The following is a 19288-nucleotide window of genomic DNA, read 5'->3' as shown; positions in this document are numbered from 1 at the left end:
GGATGTACATTATCTCTGCTGGTGAACAGCAAGCTGGATCAGGCCAAATACAGGTTGTCAGGATCAAATTTTCACTTTAAGATAAATAGTTGAGAAATCATGTAAATATAACAAGGATCTGTATTTAAGTTTCATAGATCTGGAAAAGGCATATAACAAGATACCAAGAGGAAAGCAGTTCAAAGTGCTACAGTTATATGGTGTAAATGGGACAGTATGTAAAGTAATATTTAGTCTATATTTTAGTTGTAAGTCAGCTGTTAGAATTGATAATTTGATGTTAAATGAGGTGTGAAACAATGATGTACATTATCTCTACTGCTAATCATCATCTGTATGGATCACATTATGAAGAGATCAAACTTAGAGATGTTAATCTCAACTCTTTATGCAAATGATGTTATTTTTCTATATAAATCCAGTATAAGTTTGCAAAATTCCCTGACTAAATTGAATAACTGCTTTAACAAATTTGGTGTGAAAATTAGCAATAAAAAAGACAATCATCATCATCATCAAATTCCTGCCATGTACCCTCAAGGGGTGTACAGGATATGACAGTACTACATGAAAAAATTACATCATTACTAACTTCCTATCTACAATTTTCCTCCAAATCAGTCTGTTACTTGTCAAGACTCCAACATTATCAGATCTTATATTTCTATCGTCTAAGGCACTTTGTACCGTATCAATCCACCTATATCTTGGTCTTCCTCTGGGTCGTTTTCCTGCCAACCTGGCAGAGAACACTTGTTTTGCTAATCTTTCCTCTCCCATTCTATTTAAATGACCATACCACCGGAGATTAGCTCTGCTAACGCATTCCTGGATGCTGACAATGTCAAGTTCTTTCCTAATATCCTCATTTTTAATATGATATTGCCATTGATGCCATCTGTTCACGCCTCTAATCTTTCTCAGGACTCTCATATCTGCGGTCTCTAGTCTTTGGTCAAGTGTTTTACTTCTGATAAGCTCTCAGATCCATAAGTTAAAACTGGTTTGAACACTGTCTTGTATACAGCTAATTTAGTGTTCCGACTAATTTCTCTCTTATTCCATATGAATTTATTCAATTGACTTCCCACCATACCAGCTTTGCTGATTCTGTTGTCTATTTCTATATTTAACTTACCATCTTCAGTAAAAATCGTGCCTAAGTAGCTGAAATGTTTTACTTGTTCCACAGGTTCTCCATTCACAACACAGTTGACATTTTCAATGATTCTGCCTATTTTCATTGTCTTTGTCTTTTTATTGCTGACCTTCATACCATATCTATTACAACAGCTATTCAATTTAGTCAGAGAATCTTGCAGACTTGTAGCGGATTTATTTAGAAGTATAACATCATCCGCATAAAGCAAAGAGCTGACATTAACATCTCCAATTTTGATATCAGGTTTAATACCACTTTCCTTCATAATGTGATCCATATAGATAATGAATAACAGAGGGGATAATGTACATCCTTGTCTCACACCAGATTTAACATTAAACCATCTTCCTGTACTTCCTTCAATTCTAACTGCTGACTTACAACTCAAATAAAGACTAAGTATTGCTTGATATAATGCCCCATTGACACCATATAACTGCAGCGTATTGAATAGCTTCTCTCTTGGCACCTTGTCATATGCCTTTTCCAAATCGACAAAACTTAAATACAGATCTTTGTTATATTCCCATGCTTTCTCGATTATTTGTCGTAAAGTGAAGATCTGATCCTGACAGCCTCTATTTGAACTGAATCCAGCTTGTTCTTCACCAAGCTTTTCTTCCACAATTCTTCTCAACCGTTTCTCAAGTATACTTGCATAGATCTTGCCAGGAACACTCAGTAGGGAAATACCTCTGTAATTCTCACATTGAGTTTTATTTCCCTTTTTATATATGGATACTACGAGAGCTCTACTCCAATCATCGGGAATTCGTCCCTCTGTCCAGGCTTTCTGAACTATGCAGTGCAGCCACTGTAAGACTTTCATACCACCATACTTCAGCATTTCTGGTCGAATATCATCTACTCCTGCTGCCTTTCCACATTTCAAGCCTTTGATGGCTTTTCCTACTTCGAGTATGGATATGTATTCCTGACTGCATGCCTGGTCAGTGTTTTTTATCACTGTGCTGTCATTACTGCTTGTTTCATTTAGCAGTTTTTCAAAGTATTTACTCCATACTTCAAGGATATCTTTTTCTCCCATTTTCATTATTATTATTATTATTATTATTATTATTACGGGTATCTCCATGGAGTCAGTAGACTCATCGCGGGAGACCCAAACTAGCAAAACAATATCTGTCATATCTCTTCTTGAATTCATTTACAGATGTAGAGCTCACAACAAAGTCAGGCAATGAATTCCACTCATTCACCACCCTCCAGGCAAAAAACCTTGTTCTGACACCTTTGTTAACCACACTCTTCTTTAATTTCCAGAGATGACCTCTTGTTCTTCCATCACTATCACACAGCTGAAACATTTCCCCTGCATCAATCCTATAAAAACCTTTTAGTAATTTGAATGTTTCTATCATATCCCCTCTTCTTCGCCTATCAGCCAATCTCTGCAATCCACAAGCTCTCAATCTATCAATGTAGGGAGCATTTTTTATATCACTCACCAACTTGGTCACTCTTCTCTGAACCCTCTCCACAGCCTCCTCATCTCCAAGGAATCCAGGTGACCAGACCTGAGCACAGTAATCCAAATGTGGAAGTATCAATGCTTTATAAAGGGGAATAATAACCTCTTTATCTCTGGATGTCAGTGTGTTCCTCAACAACCAAGTAATCCTATGTGCAATCTTGGACACCTTAGCAATGTGTCCTCTGAACTTCATCTCCTTATCTACCAATACCCCTAAGTCCCTAGCCTCATCAATCTCTTGGAGTACCTTTCCATCTATGTAGTACACAGCTGGTAATCTTTTAATCCCAAAATGCAAGACTTTACACTTTTCCACATTGAACTGACATCCATTTTCTTTTGCCCATTTTACCAGCTTATTTAAATCCTCCTGCAAACTTTCAACATCAGCTTGATTTTTTATTGCACTACACAACTTTGCATCATCAGCAAACAACTGAATATCTCCCTTTAAGCCGTTTCCTATATCATTTATATACAAATTAAACAACATTGGCCCAAGCACAGAGCCCTGAGGCACACCACTGGTCACCTGCCTCATTCTGGACTCGGCTCCTCCATACACCACCTTATGGTATCTCTCCCTGAGCCATTCTCCTATCCATATCACCAATTTAATATCCATTCCCATCTGCTCCAATTTGCGTAACAGTGTTCTATGGGGTATCCTGTCAAAAGCCTTAGCAAAATCCAGAAGTACCACTGTGTAGCCAGTTCCTTTGTCCAACTCTGATGTTATTCTATTATGGATAGTTAATAGATTGCTAAGGCAGGATCTACCTTTAACAGGATCTACCTTTCATGTCACCTTTATCATCTCTAACTCCTTTTACAGCACTCTTTCCTCCATTCCTAAGCTTCTTCAACAACCTCCAGAATATTTTGCCACCTTCTTGATATTTATTTTCTATATTCTTGCCAAAGTCCTCCCATGACTTTTGTTTAGCTAGTTTTATACAGTGTTTAGCATTCTTGCATTTGTCTCTATATTCTCTAAGAGCACAAGCTGACTTATTTGACAGGAACTTTTGGTATGCTTTCTTCTTTTCCTTCACTGCCTCTTTAACTTCCTGTGTCCACCAGGGAGTTCTGATTTTTTTATCCTTGCACACAACCTCACCACATGCCTCTCTGGCAGAATCAATCAATGTTTTCTTCAGAGTTTGCCGCTGAATCTCCAAGGTTTGATTCCTGTTCTCAACCTCTTTCATTTTCTTTTCAATAATCTTTCTGTATTTTAGTCTACAGTTCACATCTGAGAGCTGCTCAACTTTTATTCGCTTTAAAACTTTCTTACATGTTATTCTTTTCAATATGAAATTCAATTTTATCCTGCTCAAGACTAAATAGTGATCACTTCCAATTTCAAATCCTCTGTACACTCTGGTGTCCTGCACCAGGGAGAAAACATCACTATCAACAATAACATAGTCAATGAGACTTTTCTTATTCCTAGCCTCTTGTCTCCATGTGAATTTGTGCACATTTCTATGTTGGAACATGGTGTTAGTAATAACCAGTCCATGTCCTGAGCAGAAATCCAACAGATATTTGCCATTATTATTAGCTTTGCTATTTTCTCCAAATTTTCCCAAAATATTTTTGTATGTCTCACAATCATTTCCTACTCTGCTATTTAGATCCCCAACAAGGACCAACTTTTCCTTTTTCATTGTGTCAGTTGCTTTTTCTAAAGTCAAAAAATTCCTCCACTTCTACCTTAGTAGAACCTTCTGTGGGACCATAAGCACAAATAAGTCTCATTGTCCAGTTCCCCATTCTCATATTCGCCCACATGACTCTACTTGAGACTGACTGCCATTCAAGAAGATTAGCCTCGTATTTTGTGTTGAACACTATGGCTACTCCTTCTTTTCCTTGATTGTCATTGCCTGAATATAACATTTTGTATTTATTGCTCAGAAAGATCTCACCAGTTTTGGTCTTTTTTGTTTCAGTCACCCCTATTATGTCAATCTGGTACTTATCTAATTCCTCGGCTAGCTCCATTTCTTTGCCATTCAGGCTTCTTACAAAAGACAAAGAGATCCCAAATAGAGAATATAGAACAAGTAAAGCTTTTCAACTATTTAGGTTCAATTTTTACTGAAAATGTCCAGTCAAATATGGACATACACAACAAAATTAGGAAAGCTGGTTGGTAGAAGTCAACTAACTAAATTTATATGGACTAAGAACGAAATTAGTCAAACACTAAACTAGCTGTATTTAAGAAGTATTCAGGCATTTTAACGTATGGATCTGAGAGCTGGATTAGAAATAAACTAAACACACACACACACATTTATGAGAGTTCTGAGAAATATTAGGGGTGTGAAGAGATGACATCGTTGGCAGTATCAAATTAAAAATTAGGATTAGGAAGGAACTTAATATTGTTGGCATTCAGGAGTGTGTCAGCAGAGCTGACTGCAGGTGGTATTTTAAATTGAATGGGAGAGGAAAGATTAGCAAAAATAAATATTTTTTGTCAAAATGTCAGGAAAAAAGAACTAGAAAACCAAGACTTACAGGCGACGATTTAATTTCAAAAAAGCTAATTGGAAGGGTTTCATGGAAGATCTTCACCCGCTTCATAGAACCAATATTTTCAAATCCTTGAGAGTATCCTCAGTTCATAAAAATACTGAGGAAAATCTCTACCAAACAGATCCCCCAAGGATGCCGCACAAACTACATTCCAGGCCTTTCCAGCGACATACAAGCCCAGTGTGCTAATTACTTACAACTCTACAACACCAACCTCTACTCAGAGGAGAGTATCCATGCAGGAGAAAAATTATGCTTCAAGATGGCAGAATCAAGGCATTCCTCATGGAAAAAAGAAATATCAATCCACCTTGATACAGTAGGAAGTGTCTTGATAGATAACAGAATAATTTGGAGGAAAATTGCCTATAAGAAGATTAATAATGTAATATCTTGTTACCCCTTCAACACACATGCACACTCTTCTAGAGTAAGATGTTGAAATTTTTTTCACTTGGTTATACTATAAATTAAAGATGCCAAGAAATTATATTCTTGGTTTCATCCTTTATCCAAGTATAGGAAATGAAGTTTGCAAGTGAAGTCCCTTCACGACTGGGCTACTTGTATATACAGGCTAATAACTTCACATCAGTTGCCTTAGTATCCCATAATGTAATGCACATATCCTTACGAACATGTATAATGCTATGCATTATGGGAAGTGCCACCTATCCCAACCAGTTTTGACCTTTATTGAGGTCTCATCAGTGGGAGCCAGACCTAGAAGTGATGCCAAGGTTGAAGTAATGCAGAAGTCATATTTCCATATACAAGTAGCCAAAAGATGTCACACCTTATTACTAAAATACTCTAGGATCTCATTCCTGCACCTTGTTAGTACCCATTAGGGGAAGCTAAAACTGCTATTAACCAAACACAAGCGATTGAACTAAAATGCTCCCAAATTCTTGCCCTAAAGGATCCCACCTGGGGCCAGGCCTAAAAATAATATCATTTAAGGTTTCTCCAGTGTCAAGCAAGATCTCATCGCAAATATTTGCAGAGATAATGGCTGCGATGTGCTCTGTCTGCAAGAAACTCATAGAAGGGAAGGTGCCGCAAGACCTTTCATCAATGACATGAAACTCATCAAAGAGATACCCCATGATAAATATGGTAGTGCAATATTTACAAAAGAAAACTTAATTCCATTGTCCATTGTCTCAACAAACAACAGAAGCATTGAGATTATTGCAGTCACATTTAAATATATCTCAATCACCTCAGTTTATAAACCGCCAGAAGAAGCTTTCTCCTTCCCCGACATTCTCCTCAACAATAGTGCATACATGACTAATGTTGTATTAGGTGACTTTAACAGCCACAGTATTAACTGGGATTAACTGGGGTTACACAAAGTCCAATGAAGATGGAGAACTTGTTGACAAATGGATGGGCTGAAAACCTTTCTCTAAACCTGATACATAATCCAAAACTTCCTGCATCTTTCAATAGTGGCAGATGGAAGCAAAGATATAATCCTGACCTCATATTTGTTAGCTCAAAAATATCCAACATTTGTGTTAAAAGGGTTTTAAATCCCATTTCACAATACATACTCAACATAGACCTATAATGCTTCAATTCAACCCAGCCATTATGCCTAACATAGTCCCTTACAGACAACGATTTAATTTCAGAAAAGCTAATTGGAATTTATAAACTGAGGTGATTGAGATATTTTTAAATGTGACTGCAATAATCTTAATGCTTCTGTTGTTCGTTGAGTCAATGGATGATGGAATTAAGTTTTCATTTGTAAATATTGTACTACCATATTTACTATGAGGTATCTCTTTGAGTTTCATGCCATGGATGAAAGGTCTTGCGGCACCTTCCCATCTATGAGTTTCTTGCTTGACACTGGAGAAACCTTCAATATTAATTGCTCACCAGCTGCTGCTGAATGGAAAATTCTCTACAAAAGCACCCAAAAAAAAGACACTTAGAACCCCAAGTGAGGAACAAAATATGATTAACTCAGACTTCACCATCACTGAACTCAGTGCTGTCATAAACCTATTAAAACCTAGAAAATCTGCAGGCCTTGATTATATCTGTAACGAAATTAAGCCTTTTGACCCAGGACTAAAGAGTGGTTATTAAACCTATACAACACTTGCCTCGGAACCCCAAGGATACCAACTATCTGGAAGCATACTAAAGTGGTAGCCTTTCTGAAACCAGGGAAAACTCAAACCGAAGCAAAAAATTACAGATGTATATCACTACTCAGCAACTTCTTTAAACTTTATGAATGATTAATTTTGAACATGCTACAACCCCTAATTGAATCACATCTTATTGCTGAGCAGGCTGGTTTTAGGCCAGGCAAATCCTATACATCACAAATTCTCAACCTCACTCAATATATAGAAAATAGTTATGAGCAAAAACTAGCCACAGGGGACAGTCTTTGTAGACCTAACTGCAGCATATGATCCCATAAACCATCTCACACTCAGAAATAAAATATACAGAATAACTAGAGACTATCACCTTGTTCTCCTGATCCAATCATTCTTGGAAAACAGATGCTTTTTTGTGGACCTGGGGAGGAAGGGGGGGTAGAAAGAGCTGCTGGCATCCCCAAGAAAACAGCCTTCCCCAGGGAAGTTTGTGTTATCACCATTATTTTTCAACATCTATGTCAATAATCTCCCCATCTTTTCAGGAACTAGAAATTTTATCTATGCTGATGACCTTGCCATAGCTACTCAATCAAAAAAATTTAAAGTCCATTGAAACTACTCTATCACTTGCCTTAAATAGTCTAACCACATATTATAGCAGTAACCAATTAAAACCAAACCCCTTGAAAACCCAGACTGGCCTTTTCCACCTTAACAATAAGGAAGCCAACCGAAAGCTACAGATTTCTTGGGAAGGCTCTAATATAGAACATTCCTGGTCTACATCGGTGTGACTCTCGATTGCACTCTTTCATGTAAAACACACATAGAAAAAACAAAGGCAAAAGTGAATGCAAGAAACAGTATACTAAGAAAGCTTGCCTCCTCCAAATGGGGTACAGACCCAAACATAGTGAGATCTTCCTTGGCCCTTTGCTATTCTTCTGCTGAATATGCCTGCCCGGTTTTGATAAAAGAAGAAAATATTGAACTTTCAGACTAAAAGTTTTAACACCATTAAATAAGTGTAGCCTTGTCTATATAACTAGTGATGATTTTGTTTTCGTTTTCACCACCATGTTGTTTTGCCATGACTGGCAGTAGTACATTGTGAGAACTATACTTCTGAAAAGGAAGTTTCATATAGAGTGAAATAAAAAAAGCTGTTGATTAGAACAGAATACATTCTGGAAGTTGGGCATTTTGGGGAAAAATGTAGTATAAAAGAATGTAATAAGCATATAATTTTAGAAAGAAAGGATCCACAAACTTTATATCAAAAAATTGTGACATAATCTCATGAAAAATATCTTTGTTTCTTTTCTTCAAGATCACAATTGATGAGGACAAACAAACCCAGTTAACTCTGAACTTAATAAGCACTGTTTCTTCCTCTCTCAACAGTGGTCATTGAAATCTCATTAGATAATTCATACTGTTTTCCTTAGAAATAAAAAGATAATTATGCACAGCATTTCTTTCATGACAGTACAGTATGATGGAATTATATGCAGTAGGTATATCTCATGGTCAAAACAAGGCCTCCCCTTGCTTTTGTCAGGGAACCAGGACCAACAACAAAAAAGTCCTCTACTGGAACAGAACCCAACTCAACGTCAGAAGACTTCAAGATTAGTATCATCAACATAAAGAAGCATCAACAGAAAAGAAATGGAGCTAGCAGGGGAAATTGGATTAGTATTGGATCGACAAAATAGGGGTTACCAAAACAAAAAAGATAAAAAGAGGTGAGATTTTTCTAAACAATACATGATGTATTTTCAGGCAGTAGTGATCAAAGAAAAGAAAGAGTAGCTATTGTATAGTATTCAATAGCAAATAAGAGAATAATTTTCTTGAATGGCAGGCAGTATCAGGAAGAGTGATCTAGGCAAATATCAGAATAGGGAACAGGACAGCGAGCTTTATTTGTGCCTATGGTGCCACAGGAGGTTCTACTAAGGAAGTATTAGAAAATGCTCCTGACACGATGAAAAAGGAAAAGTTCGTGGAAATGTAAACAGCAGAGTAAGAAATTAACACCAGACATATTGAAATGTTTTGGAGAAAATATACAAGAAATAATAAAGGTTTTGTCTGCTATGTTATTGTTGATAGTGATATCTTCATGGTTCAGAAAAAAGAGAGAGAGAAAAGTATGTAAAGGATGAAATTGGAAGCAATCCTGGTTTAGTTTTGAGCAGGATAATGAATATTGCATTTGAAAATAGTGTGTGTAAGAAAGTTTTAAAATGAATCAAAGTTAAGCAGCTTTCAGAGATGAACTTGCAGAATCAAATATACAAATATTATTATTTAAGAAACAATAAAAAAAAAAGTTTCACAACTAGAACTAAAGCCTGAAGATTCACTGACAGACCCTAAATATAACATTGACTCAGCCAGAGAGACATGTTTGAAGTTGCCTGCAAGAATGGAAAACTCAGAACTCTGTGGTAGACTCAGGAATTAATGATGCAGCTGGGTGTGGGGGGGGAGAAAATATATCGAAAGTTCCTAGCAGATGTCAGTTTTGTGCTTATAAGAATATGCAGAGAAAAATGTAAGAAATTGAAGCATCTCAACTTTTAACTTTATGCAGATAGTGTTATTTGCTGAAATAAATCCAGTACAGGTTTTCAAGATTTCTGTAACTAAATTGAATGACTGCAGTAATAAATTTGGTATGAATATAAGCAATAAAAAGACAACTATGAAAATAGGCAGGATGGAAATATCAACTGCATGTTTTCATAGTTGAAAACAGTTATATCATTTCAGCTATTTAGGTACAATTTTTAGTGAAGACAGCAAATTAAATTTGGAAATATTCAGCATAATTAGTAAACTGGTATTGTAGAAAGTCAGCTGAATAAATATATATGGAATAAAAAAAGAAATTAGTCAAAACACTAAACTACCTTTATAAAAGACAGTATTCATACCAATTTTAACTCGCAGATCTCAGAGCTGGGTTAGAAATAAAACATTTGATCAAAGACTAGAGACCATAGATATGATAGTTCTAAGAAAGAATAACCAGTGGTAGTATAATATTAAAAACAGGAATAAATAACTTGACATTGTTAGCATTCAGGAATGAGTTAGCAAAGCTAATTTCTGGTGGTATGGTCGCTTAAACAGAATGATAGAGCCGTAGAAAACCAAAATATGAGATCTGATAATATTGGATTCTTGATAGATAACAGGTTAATTTGGTGGAAAATTAGTAACGATAGGAACAATAGGAAGTTAGTAACGATATAACCTTTTCATGTAGTACTGTCATAATATCCCAAAGGTACATATCAGCAATTCGATGATGATTTATTAAAGACCATGTTTCTTTTATATCTCCTTTAAAATGGGAGAGGATGAGGATCTAGAGAAAGAACAAGATTTAGGTGGATTGATTCAGTAAGAAGTGCATAGAAGACTCAAATATCAGATCTGATAATATTGGATCTTGATAGATAACAGGTTAATTTAGAGGAAAATTGTTGATGGGAAGTTAGTAATGATGTAATCTTTTCAGCTGGTACTATTCATAATATCCTATACTTCCTGAAGCTGCATATCAGCAAACCAAACTAGTCCAAAAACCAAGTAACGCCACTAGTAGCCACCAAGGAGACCAGTATGCAGGAACTGCATAGGAAACGTGCAAGACCTTTATGGTCAAATCCATGCCTCAGAATTTTGCATATCCCAACATCCGTGATCTCAACTCCAACTTAATAGTGTCTACTGTCATCCACAGTCCACCAAACCCCACCTACTCTTTCTAACAGAAACTCAAATCTCACTTTCCCCCAGCACTACCCATCTCAACCTTCCAAACTATACACTATTTAACTCCTATCGACCCAAGGTCTGCACATATATCTTCTCTGACATACCCTGCCAGAGAGCACCTAACCTAGAATTTCCCAATTTCGACCTTCTTTGACTGAAAATATCCCTCCCCACTTAGTCAAATTCATCTGCTGTGTCTATTGTTCTCCTAATATCACCAACTACTCTAGGCTCTTTCATTTCCTCTCTTTAAAAGTAGATTTCTCCAGTCCCACTCTCCTAACAGTGAAATCATTCTCCTGGGTGATTTCAATGTCCATAACACCAATTTGCTTTCCTTTTCCAGTTGTACAGATCCTGCAGGCAGAGATGCTGAAACATTTGCCATCATAACGACCTTACACAAACAGTTCACAAGCTGACAGATAACCTGAATCACTCCCCAAATACCCTAGATCTCTTCCTTACCAATGGCCCTTTCAAATATGCAGTGAATTTAGTGAGACCCCCCCCCCTGGGTAATTCCGACAACCTAGTGCTCATCTCCTCCCCTCATGCAACAACGCATACACAGTCACACCCACACAAGAGTAGTTTGGCATTATAACAGTGCCAAATGGGACAGCCTCTGAGTCCATTCCATACTATGCTCCATTCCCATGGTTGAACTCAACTCCAGTCCCACTCTCCTAACAGTGAAATCATTCTCCTGGGTGATTTCAATGTCCATAACACCAATTTGCTTTCCTTTTCCAGTTGTACAGATCCTGCAGGCAGAGATGCTGAAACATTTGCCATCATAACGACCTTACACAAACAGTTCACAAGCTGACAGATAACCTGAATCACTCCCCAAATACCCTAGATCTCTTCCTTACCAATGGCCCTTTCAAATATGCAGTGAATTTAGTGAGACCCCCCCCCCCCCTGGGTAATTCCGACAACCTAGTGCTCATCTCCTCCCCTCATGCAACAACGCATACACAGTCACACCCACACAAGAGTAGTTTGGCATTATAACAGTGCCAAATGGGACAGCCTCTGAGTCCATTCCATACTATGCTCCATTCCCATGGTTGAACTATTGTTTCTGGTCTTCCAATCCAAACATATGCACCGAATGCATTATCAAAGTAATCCTCACTGGCATGAAAATATACATTCCCCACACTTCTCTGAACTTCTGTCTCCTATCTAAACCCCTGGTTCTCCAAAAGATGTGCCAAGGTTGTACAAATAAAAAATCAGGCATACCACAACTGGCTCAAATCAAGCTCCATCCTCCTTCAGTGCCTATACTGAAGTCCGAAACAGATGCAAGAAAATTATCAATACTTCAAAAACAGAATTTGAACTGCAAAAAGCAGGAAACTTGCAGCCTGTTCCAAACAGCAGTCATGCCTTTTGATCTCTTGCCAAAGTAATTGGTCGCAACTTTTGCCATACACTGTTCCCATCCCCTATCATACCCACAGAAAAAGCTAATCTCCTGGCTTCACACTTTGCCTCAAATGCATGCATAACTGGCAATGACACCCCCCCCCCCCAGTCATTTCATTCCAGCTAACATACAATGTCCCCTGTATCCTTTTGCTTGAAAGATATCATAAACCTGTCATCTAAATTCGACACAAGAAAGGCTCCTGTCCTATGCCATCTGTACATACTGTCTTACTCCACTAGTGTATGTGTATATATATATATATATATATATATATCCCAAAGCCTAGAAATTGGCCTATATTCAACTCATTTTTCAAAGGTGACAAATCGCTGCCATCTAACTACTGACCTATCTCCTCACCTCAGTCCTATCTAAAGTGATGGAGAAAACCATCAGTACTCAACTGCTACTCTAACTTGAAGATACCCAGTTATTAAGCGACTAACAGTACAGATTCTGTCGATGCTGATCAATCAACTAGTGATCTGCTCTCGTATATCACCCATCTTTGGACAAATGCCATGGAGAAATTTAGCAAATTCCAAGTAGTTGAACTTGATATCTCTAAAGCCTTTGACCAGGTCTGGCACAAAGGCTTACTAAGCAAACGCCCATCATTTGGACTGTCTCAGGACTTCTGCAGATGGATTGCTAACTTTCTGTCTGGACGCACATTATGTGTGATGGTAGATGACTCCCTATCCTCTCACCATCCAACTAATGCTGGGGTCCCACAAGGTTCAGTTCTCTCACCAACCCTCTTCCTTCTGTATATCAATGACCTACTTCAGTTGACCTCCAACCCAATACACAGTTTTGCAGATGACAGCACATTGCACTCCTCCCTTTCATTTGATAAATCTTACCCTACACAGCTCACTTCAACCCACAGAACATCAATTGCAACTTCCCTTAATTCTGACCTCCAAGCCATCCTCCAGTGTGGCTCAGATAACCTTGTCAAATTCAACGCTAGTAAAACCCAGTTCTGTCTTATTTTCCACAAAAAAGAACCATTTTCCCCTGTATTATTTTTGATAACACTCAAATTCCCAAACAAGATGACATTTTTCTTCTTGGAATTACCTTGACCTCAGGCCTCTCCTGGCATAAACACATCACAACCACTGCATCCTCAGCTTCCAAAAAACTAGACTTTCTCTTTCGCTGAAGATGTTATCCACCCAGCTGTTGAATACTGTTCTCCTAAAAGCTCCCTCAAAATGCTTGACTCAATACAGAGGAGAGCAATTACACTGATAAATAACCCATCTCTTACCAGTGCACTTCTCTCACTTTCATATAGACGTTTAATCTCTGCAATTTGTATATTCTATAAATATTTCCATGGAAAATGTTCATCTGAAACAGCATCAATAATTCCCCCACTCTGTACTAAGCCCACTGGAACACATACAGTTGCTGCCCAACATCCTTTCACAGTACACCTTGAAACCCCCAGAACAAGTTTCTTTTCCTCTTCCATCCGTATTCTGCTGTACTGTGGAACAGTCTTCCCCTCCCTGATGTATTTCTCAAGGAATACAATATACATACTTTTAAATCTAATGTCAACAAGTTTCTCCTTTCCCAACCCATTACCCATACTAAAGTACTATAGGTTGACCAGCCAACCTCTCGTATATGGGCCCAACATATATATATATATATATATATATATATATATATATATATATATAAACCATACCTCTTTCCATCAGAATAATCTTGAAAAACTTAGATATCAAAAATACTTCTGGTACTATATGTATTATTTCTGGGAAGATTCCTATGTTACTCCTCTAAGATAAACTATAAAACTAATATGTGAAGAATAATGTAGGAAAAAAATTTGAGCATATACCTTTTTTGGATGTTGTTGACTGGTATGTCAGAATTTTCCTCCTACATTATTCTTTATATATTAGTTTTATAACACATTAGTAATGCCCTAAGATTTGAGTAAAGAGCCAATGACATTGTAAAAAAAAAAAAAAAAAAGACACTCCTAAATGAAAGTAGACTATATAGCCATAAAAATAATACTTCTGGTACTGATGAAATTCCACCAATTATGCTCAGGAGATGTGCTCATAAATTAATTCCTATTCTCTGTCATAAGTACACTGTATTATATTAGCTGGTACTCACCCTAAAGCATGGAAATAAGTCCATATATATGGACTTATTTCCATGCATCAAAAAAGAAAAAGAAAAAAAGTGATTTATCAAACTTCAAACTATTGCTCTCACCTTAGTGTTGTCTGAAGTAATGGAGAGGGGTCATCAGTAGTCATCTTATTCAATGTCTGAAGAGGTATCACCTAATCAATGACCACCAGTATGGATTTCATCGAGATCTACAGTAGGCAAGATCTCTTTGCCTACATCACCAACCCCTGGACATATGTTATAGAAAGGCTTGGAGAAACCTGTTCCCTTACATTTGGCATTTCCAAGACATATAGGATTTGACACTGGAAGCTTAGCAAATTGCCATGTTATGGTCTGTGTATTTCCCTTGGTAATTGGATTTGCCTGTTTTCTCTCAGATTGATCACTGCATGGAATAGTGGAAAGTTTTCTCCTCAGATTTTCTGGTTAATGCAGGTATTCCTCAGGGCTCTGTTATTTCACTTACTCTCCTCCTCATACACATTAACAACCTCTCACTTAACTCAAACCCTGTTCACGGTTTTGCTGATGATAGCACTGTTCACTCATCATACTCATACAACAAACCTTGTAGTGCTCAAACATCTCAAGCTTCAAGATCATCTACAATAAATGCTCCAAACACTAATCTTCATGCCATCCTGCAATATGGCATTAACAACCTAGTTACAGTCTTTGTTTTCAAAACACAAATATATTTTTTTTTCTCTCACTAAGAAGACCTTAGTTCTTTTCCATTACATTTGGCATTGCTCAACTTAACAGTATAGATTAGTTCTTCTTAGACTGAACTTGGCATCCTCTTTCACTCAAGACTACTTTTCTTTTCATCTCTCCCACATACTCTGTACAAATCCACCAAAACTTGGAATACTACTCTCACATTTGAGAGGGTGCACCTACAACCTCTCTAAAAATTCTTGTTCAGAAGAGAGCAAGTTAGTTGATTAACGACTCTTTTCTTGCAGATTCTCTTCAGCCGCTGTTTTGCAGATGGTTAGTTTTTGTATTGCGTGTTTCTCACTCCTACAGATAATTCCATAGGTATTGTTCAGCATTATCTCCCTTCCCCCATTTTGCTAAACCTACAGCAACATCTGCCCAATATCATTATACATTTCAACTGTTGACTCACTGAACAGCTACTTCCAGTCATCTTTCATTCCATCTACTTCAGTTTTGTAGAACAGCCTTTCCCATGAAGTATCCCCCCCCCCCAGACTACAACTTCCAGCTCTAAGAGGAATAGCAACTGATTACTTTGCTTTTGACCATAGTGCACATTAAAACTTCCATACTTGATTATTTTTTATGCACTGTCTATTCTTTCTTTTCATGCTTCAGATTTCTATTTGCTTTTTCTACTCAAAATACTACTGTGATTGCATTCCTCTTGAATATATTCTATTGCTGCTGCTGCTGTTTATTGCTGGTTTATTTATCAACTTTTGCCATTATAACAAATTCACTTACTGCAACTACTGAAAGTCCCTATCAAAACCCCATAAGCACAATGCTGGGCAAAAAGAAATTGACTATAACAAACTGTTCAAAATTATTTCTCTGGTCCCTAGAAGTTGGAGTGAGAGTTGACTGTAATTTTTCAATATAATTATTCCAGCTATCACCATATCTTTATCTTCAGTTTTTACACATTTTTCATCTCTAATTGCTTATCTGTTATCTTAGGTTTTTTTTAATAGTTTCCAGAATGTTCTGCCACATTCATGATGTTTATCTTATATATTTTTTACTAGCATTCCAGTTACTTTTGTTTTAACTACTAAACTTTCTTATTTTTATCACTTTTTAGTTGCATTCCATTTTGTCTGAAAGCTTTCTTCATTTTTTATTTATTTTTTGGTCTGCTCGGTTAGCCTAGTGGCTGTGCGCTTCGCAACCATATGCCTGGGGAAGGAATGTCCTAGGTTCAATTCCTGTCAACACTATGAGGAGCTTAAGGATCCTCCTCAGCCATAGCCAAGTTAGCCAGTCTTGGGCATGGACAGCAGGGTTTTTTCCATCAGTTTATCTGGGACTTTTCATACCACAAGCAGGCAAACCTGTCCCGTGGCAAGGAAGGAAATGGGAAACTACCTTGCTCATAATCATTTCTCTAGTATGGTAGCATATAGCTACACCCCACGAGCTGTATGACTGAGGGAATAGAATAGAATAGATTTTTTTTTTTTATGTGATCAATTATCTTCCTCCCTGGTATTTATTAGATCTTCTGCATGTGTAGATGAACTACACATGCAGATCAGAGAGAGATACATGCAGCTGTTTGTATTAATAAGAAACAAGAAATACATAGAATACCATGAACTAGAACAGTCCAAGTTGAAGAATGTGCTGTCACCTTTACATATTGAGTTCTCTGGAAATTTCTGAAATCTTACATAAGAGCAGTACTGTCTTAAGGAAAGTTCTAACAGGATTACTACATTTCCCAAATTGAACAGAGGTGATGATTAAGCATACATGGTTGGCAAAGAAAGTTTAGTTTACTGGAGAAAATATGTGATTTTTTATTTAGTTATCTTTCTTTTGAGGTACTTTATGAAGTTTAAGAAAGTTTGAATAGCTTTCTTAAACTTCCACTTATTGGAAGTTTTAAAAATGTTCCATTTTTTGTTTCTAGAGCAAGTTTCTGGGCTGTGTAAAAAGTATAAAATTAGTTTTTAAAAAAGAAAAAAAAAATTTAACCCACTCACAGTGCTGATGAACTATAAGCTTACAGCCTTTCATAAGTGGGAGTCGCATAAAAATTTAAATATTAATCAAAAATTTGTTTTAAAAATCAATTTAAATAAACATATAAAAATAAATTCATTTAAAATTTTTAATTGCATAATAATAAGCAGTGAGACTTGGGAAAGCTAAAGATTAAAATTTTGAAGTGAGCTAATTACCAAATGAATTTCATGTGACTTCAGAATTCTTGATATTTAGAATACCTTAAAAAAAGTATCTTTATTTTGCTGGAATAATTGAATCTAACTGAAATAAAACTTTTCTTTTTTCAGTTATGTATATCTCATATTAAATCATGTGGTCTAAAATTAAATATACTTCCTCAGAAAGTATTAGAAGCTGTTCAACTGGAAGAAAAACATCAACAAGAATGGAAACAATTAGGCTTACCATTTGCACATTCAAAGTAAGTTGTATTTCTATTTTTATTATTACTATCAGCCCTCTACTAGGAGGACAAAAACTTATCTTACCATCAGGGTGTGAGAGATGGAAACGAGAAGGGGCAGAAGGAGTTATGCCCAACAGCCTTGGCAATTTAAGGCTTGGCTGCCTGTTTAGCCAATAAAAAAATTTTATGACGTTTGTTTTGGAATTGTTGATAAATTTTTTCACTTGTTTCAGGCTGTGGTATAAACAGAATGAGAACCTACAGTTTTTCATTTGTGATTAAGCATAATGCTGCATGTTTATCGTGGACTAGAGAGGCATTTGGCATTTTTTAGAGAACTAAGGCTTGGGTAATGGTCAGGGATTCACAATGAACTGTGGAATAAAGGCCCTTATTCCATTGAGGATTATTTTGGTTATTAATTCAGTGCTGATGTTTGGATTAGGAGAGAGAGAAAAAGAAAACAGTAATGTAATCATGGAAAAGAGGCATAAAAATTCTGGAGGGTCATCCTAGTTGGTGCAGTTGTATGAGGAGACCTGAGTAAAATTGTGGTTAGAGTGTATTTGGAGGGAGAGATAGTTAAAAAGAGGTTCAGAATGTTGAAAGAGTGATGAATAGTTTTTAATTCTGGTGTCTGTATCCAGATACAGACACCAAAGGAGGGGACACTAATTCTTCTTTTTCTTTTTTTTTTTCTTATTTTTCTTTCTCAGGTTTAGGGATTTACATGGAGATAGGAAAGTAGCTCTTTGTTACATTCTTGAAACCCAGTACCCATTGCTGGGTACTGAGTAATGTATGTGTGAACACTAATATTGTTTGCACAGTAAACTGTACAAACAATCTTAATGAACTTTCTTTCTGCTGTGAGTGGAAGTGATAAGCATTTATTATGTTTAGTGGAGATTATTGATGCACAGATTACTCATATTATCCTTGTTATTATCTGACCTATAAATAAGCAAATCCAACTTCATAAAAGTTACTAGTAGAAAATCATCTCTTGTCCAAATGGCAGGTGTGTGTGTGCCTTCTGGTCCCTTGCAAAAGCCATTGGATGTAGCATCTGCTCACTTGCACTCCCCCCCCCCCCCAATCCAGGTGACACCATTGTTACAGCACCGAAAGATAAAGCTGATGACCTAGCATCAGTCCCTTTTCCTCTAATTCCTTCATCGACAACAAAGGCACATCACCTCCTTCCATACCAGCACTAAGCACCATATACCTCCTGTGGCCTTTCAGCAGAAAGATATAAGAAGAATATTAAATACCTTGAACACTACAAAGTCATCTGGTCCCAATGCCATCTCCTGTTGTACTCAGACATAGTGCTCAAGAGCTAACACCTGTTCTCTATCATCTCTTTAATCTTCTATAC

General features: G+C 36.9%; 1 protein-coding gene across 1 annotated transcript in view; it reads left to right on the top strand.

Moving 5' to 3' along the window:
- Positions 1-19288, top strand: part of mus312 (mutagen-sensitive 312) — a 575442-nt gene that overhangs the window by 128986 nt on the left and 427168 nt on the right. Inside the window, exon 6 of the mRNA XM_090395332.1 lies at positions 17786-17919. Within this exon, the coding sequence (XP_090251458.1) occupies positions 17786-17919 (134 nt within the window). The remainder of the gene's footprint in view (positions 1-17785; positions 17920-19288) is intronic.

Source organism: Typopeltis vanoorti, chromosome 7 (assembly GCF_054136105.1).
Source record: "Typopeltis vanoorti isolate ZY-2024b chromosome 7, IOZ_Tvanoo_1.0, whole genome shotgun sequence".
NCBI classification, from domain to species: domain Eukaryota; kingdom Metazoa; phylum Arthropoda; class Arachnida; order Uropygi; family Thelyphonidae; genus Typopeltis; species Typopeltis vanoorti.
Note: the sequence above shows the minus strand (reverse complement) of the source record. Positions and strands in the feature narration are given on the sequence as shown.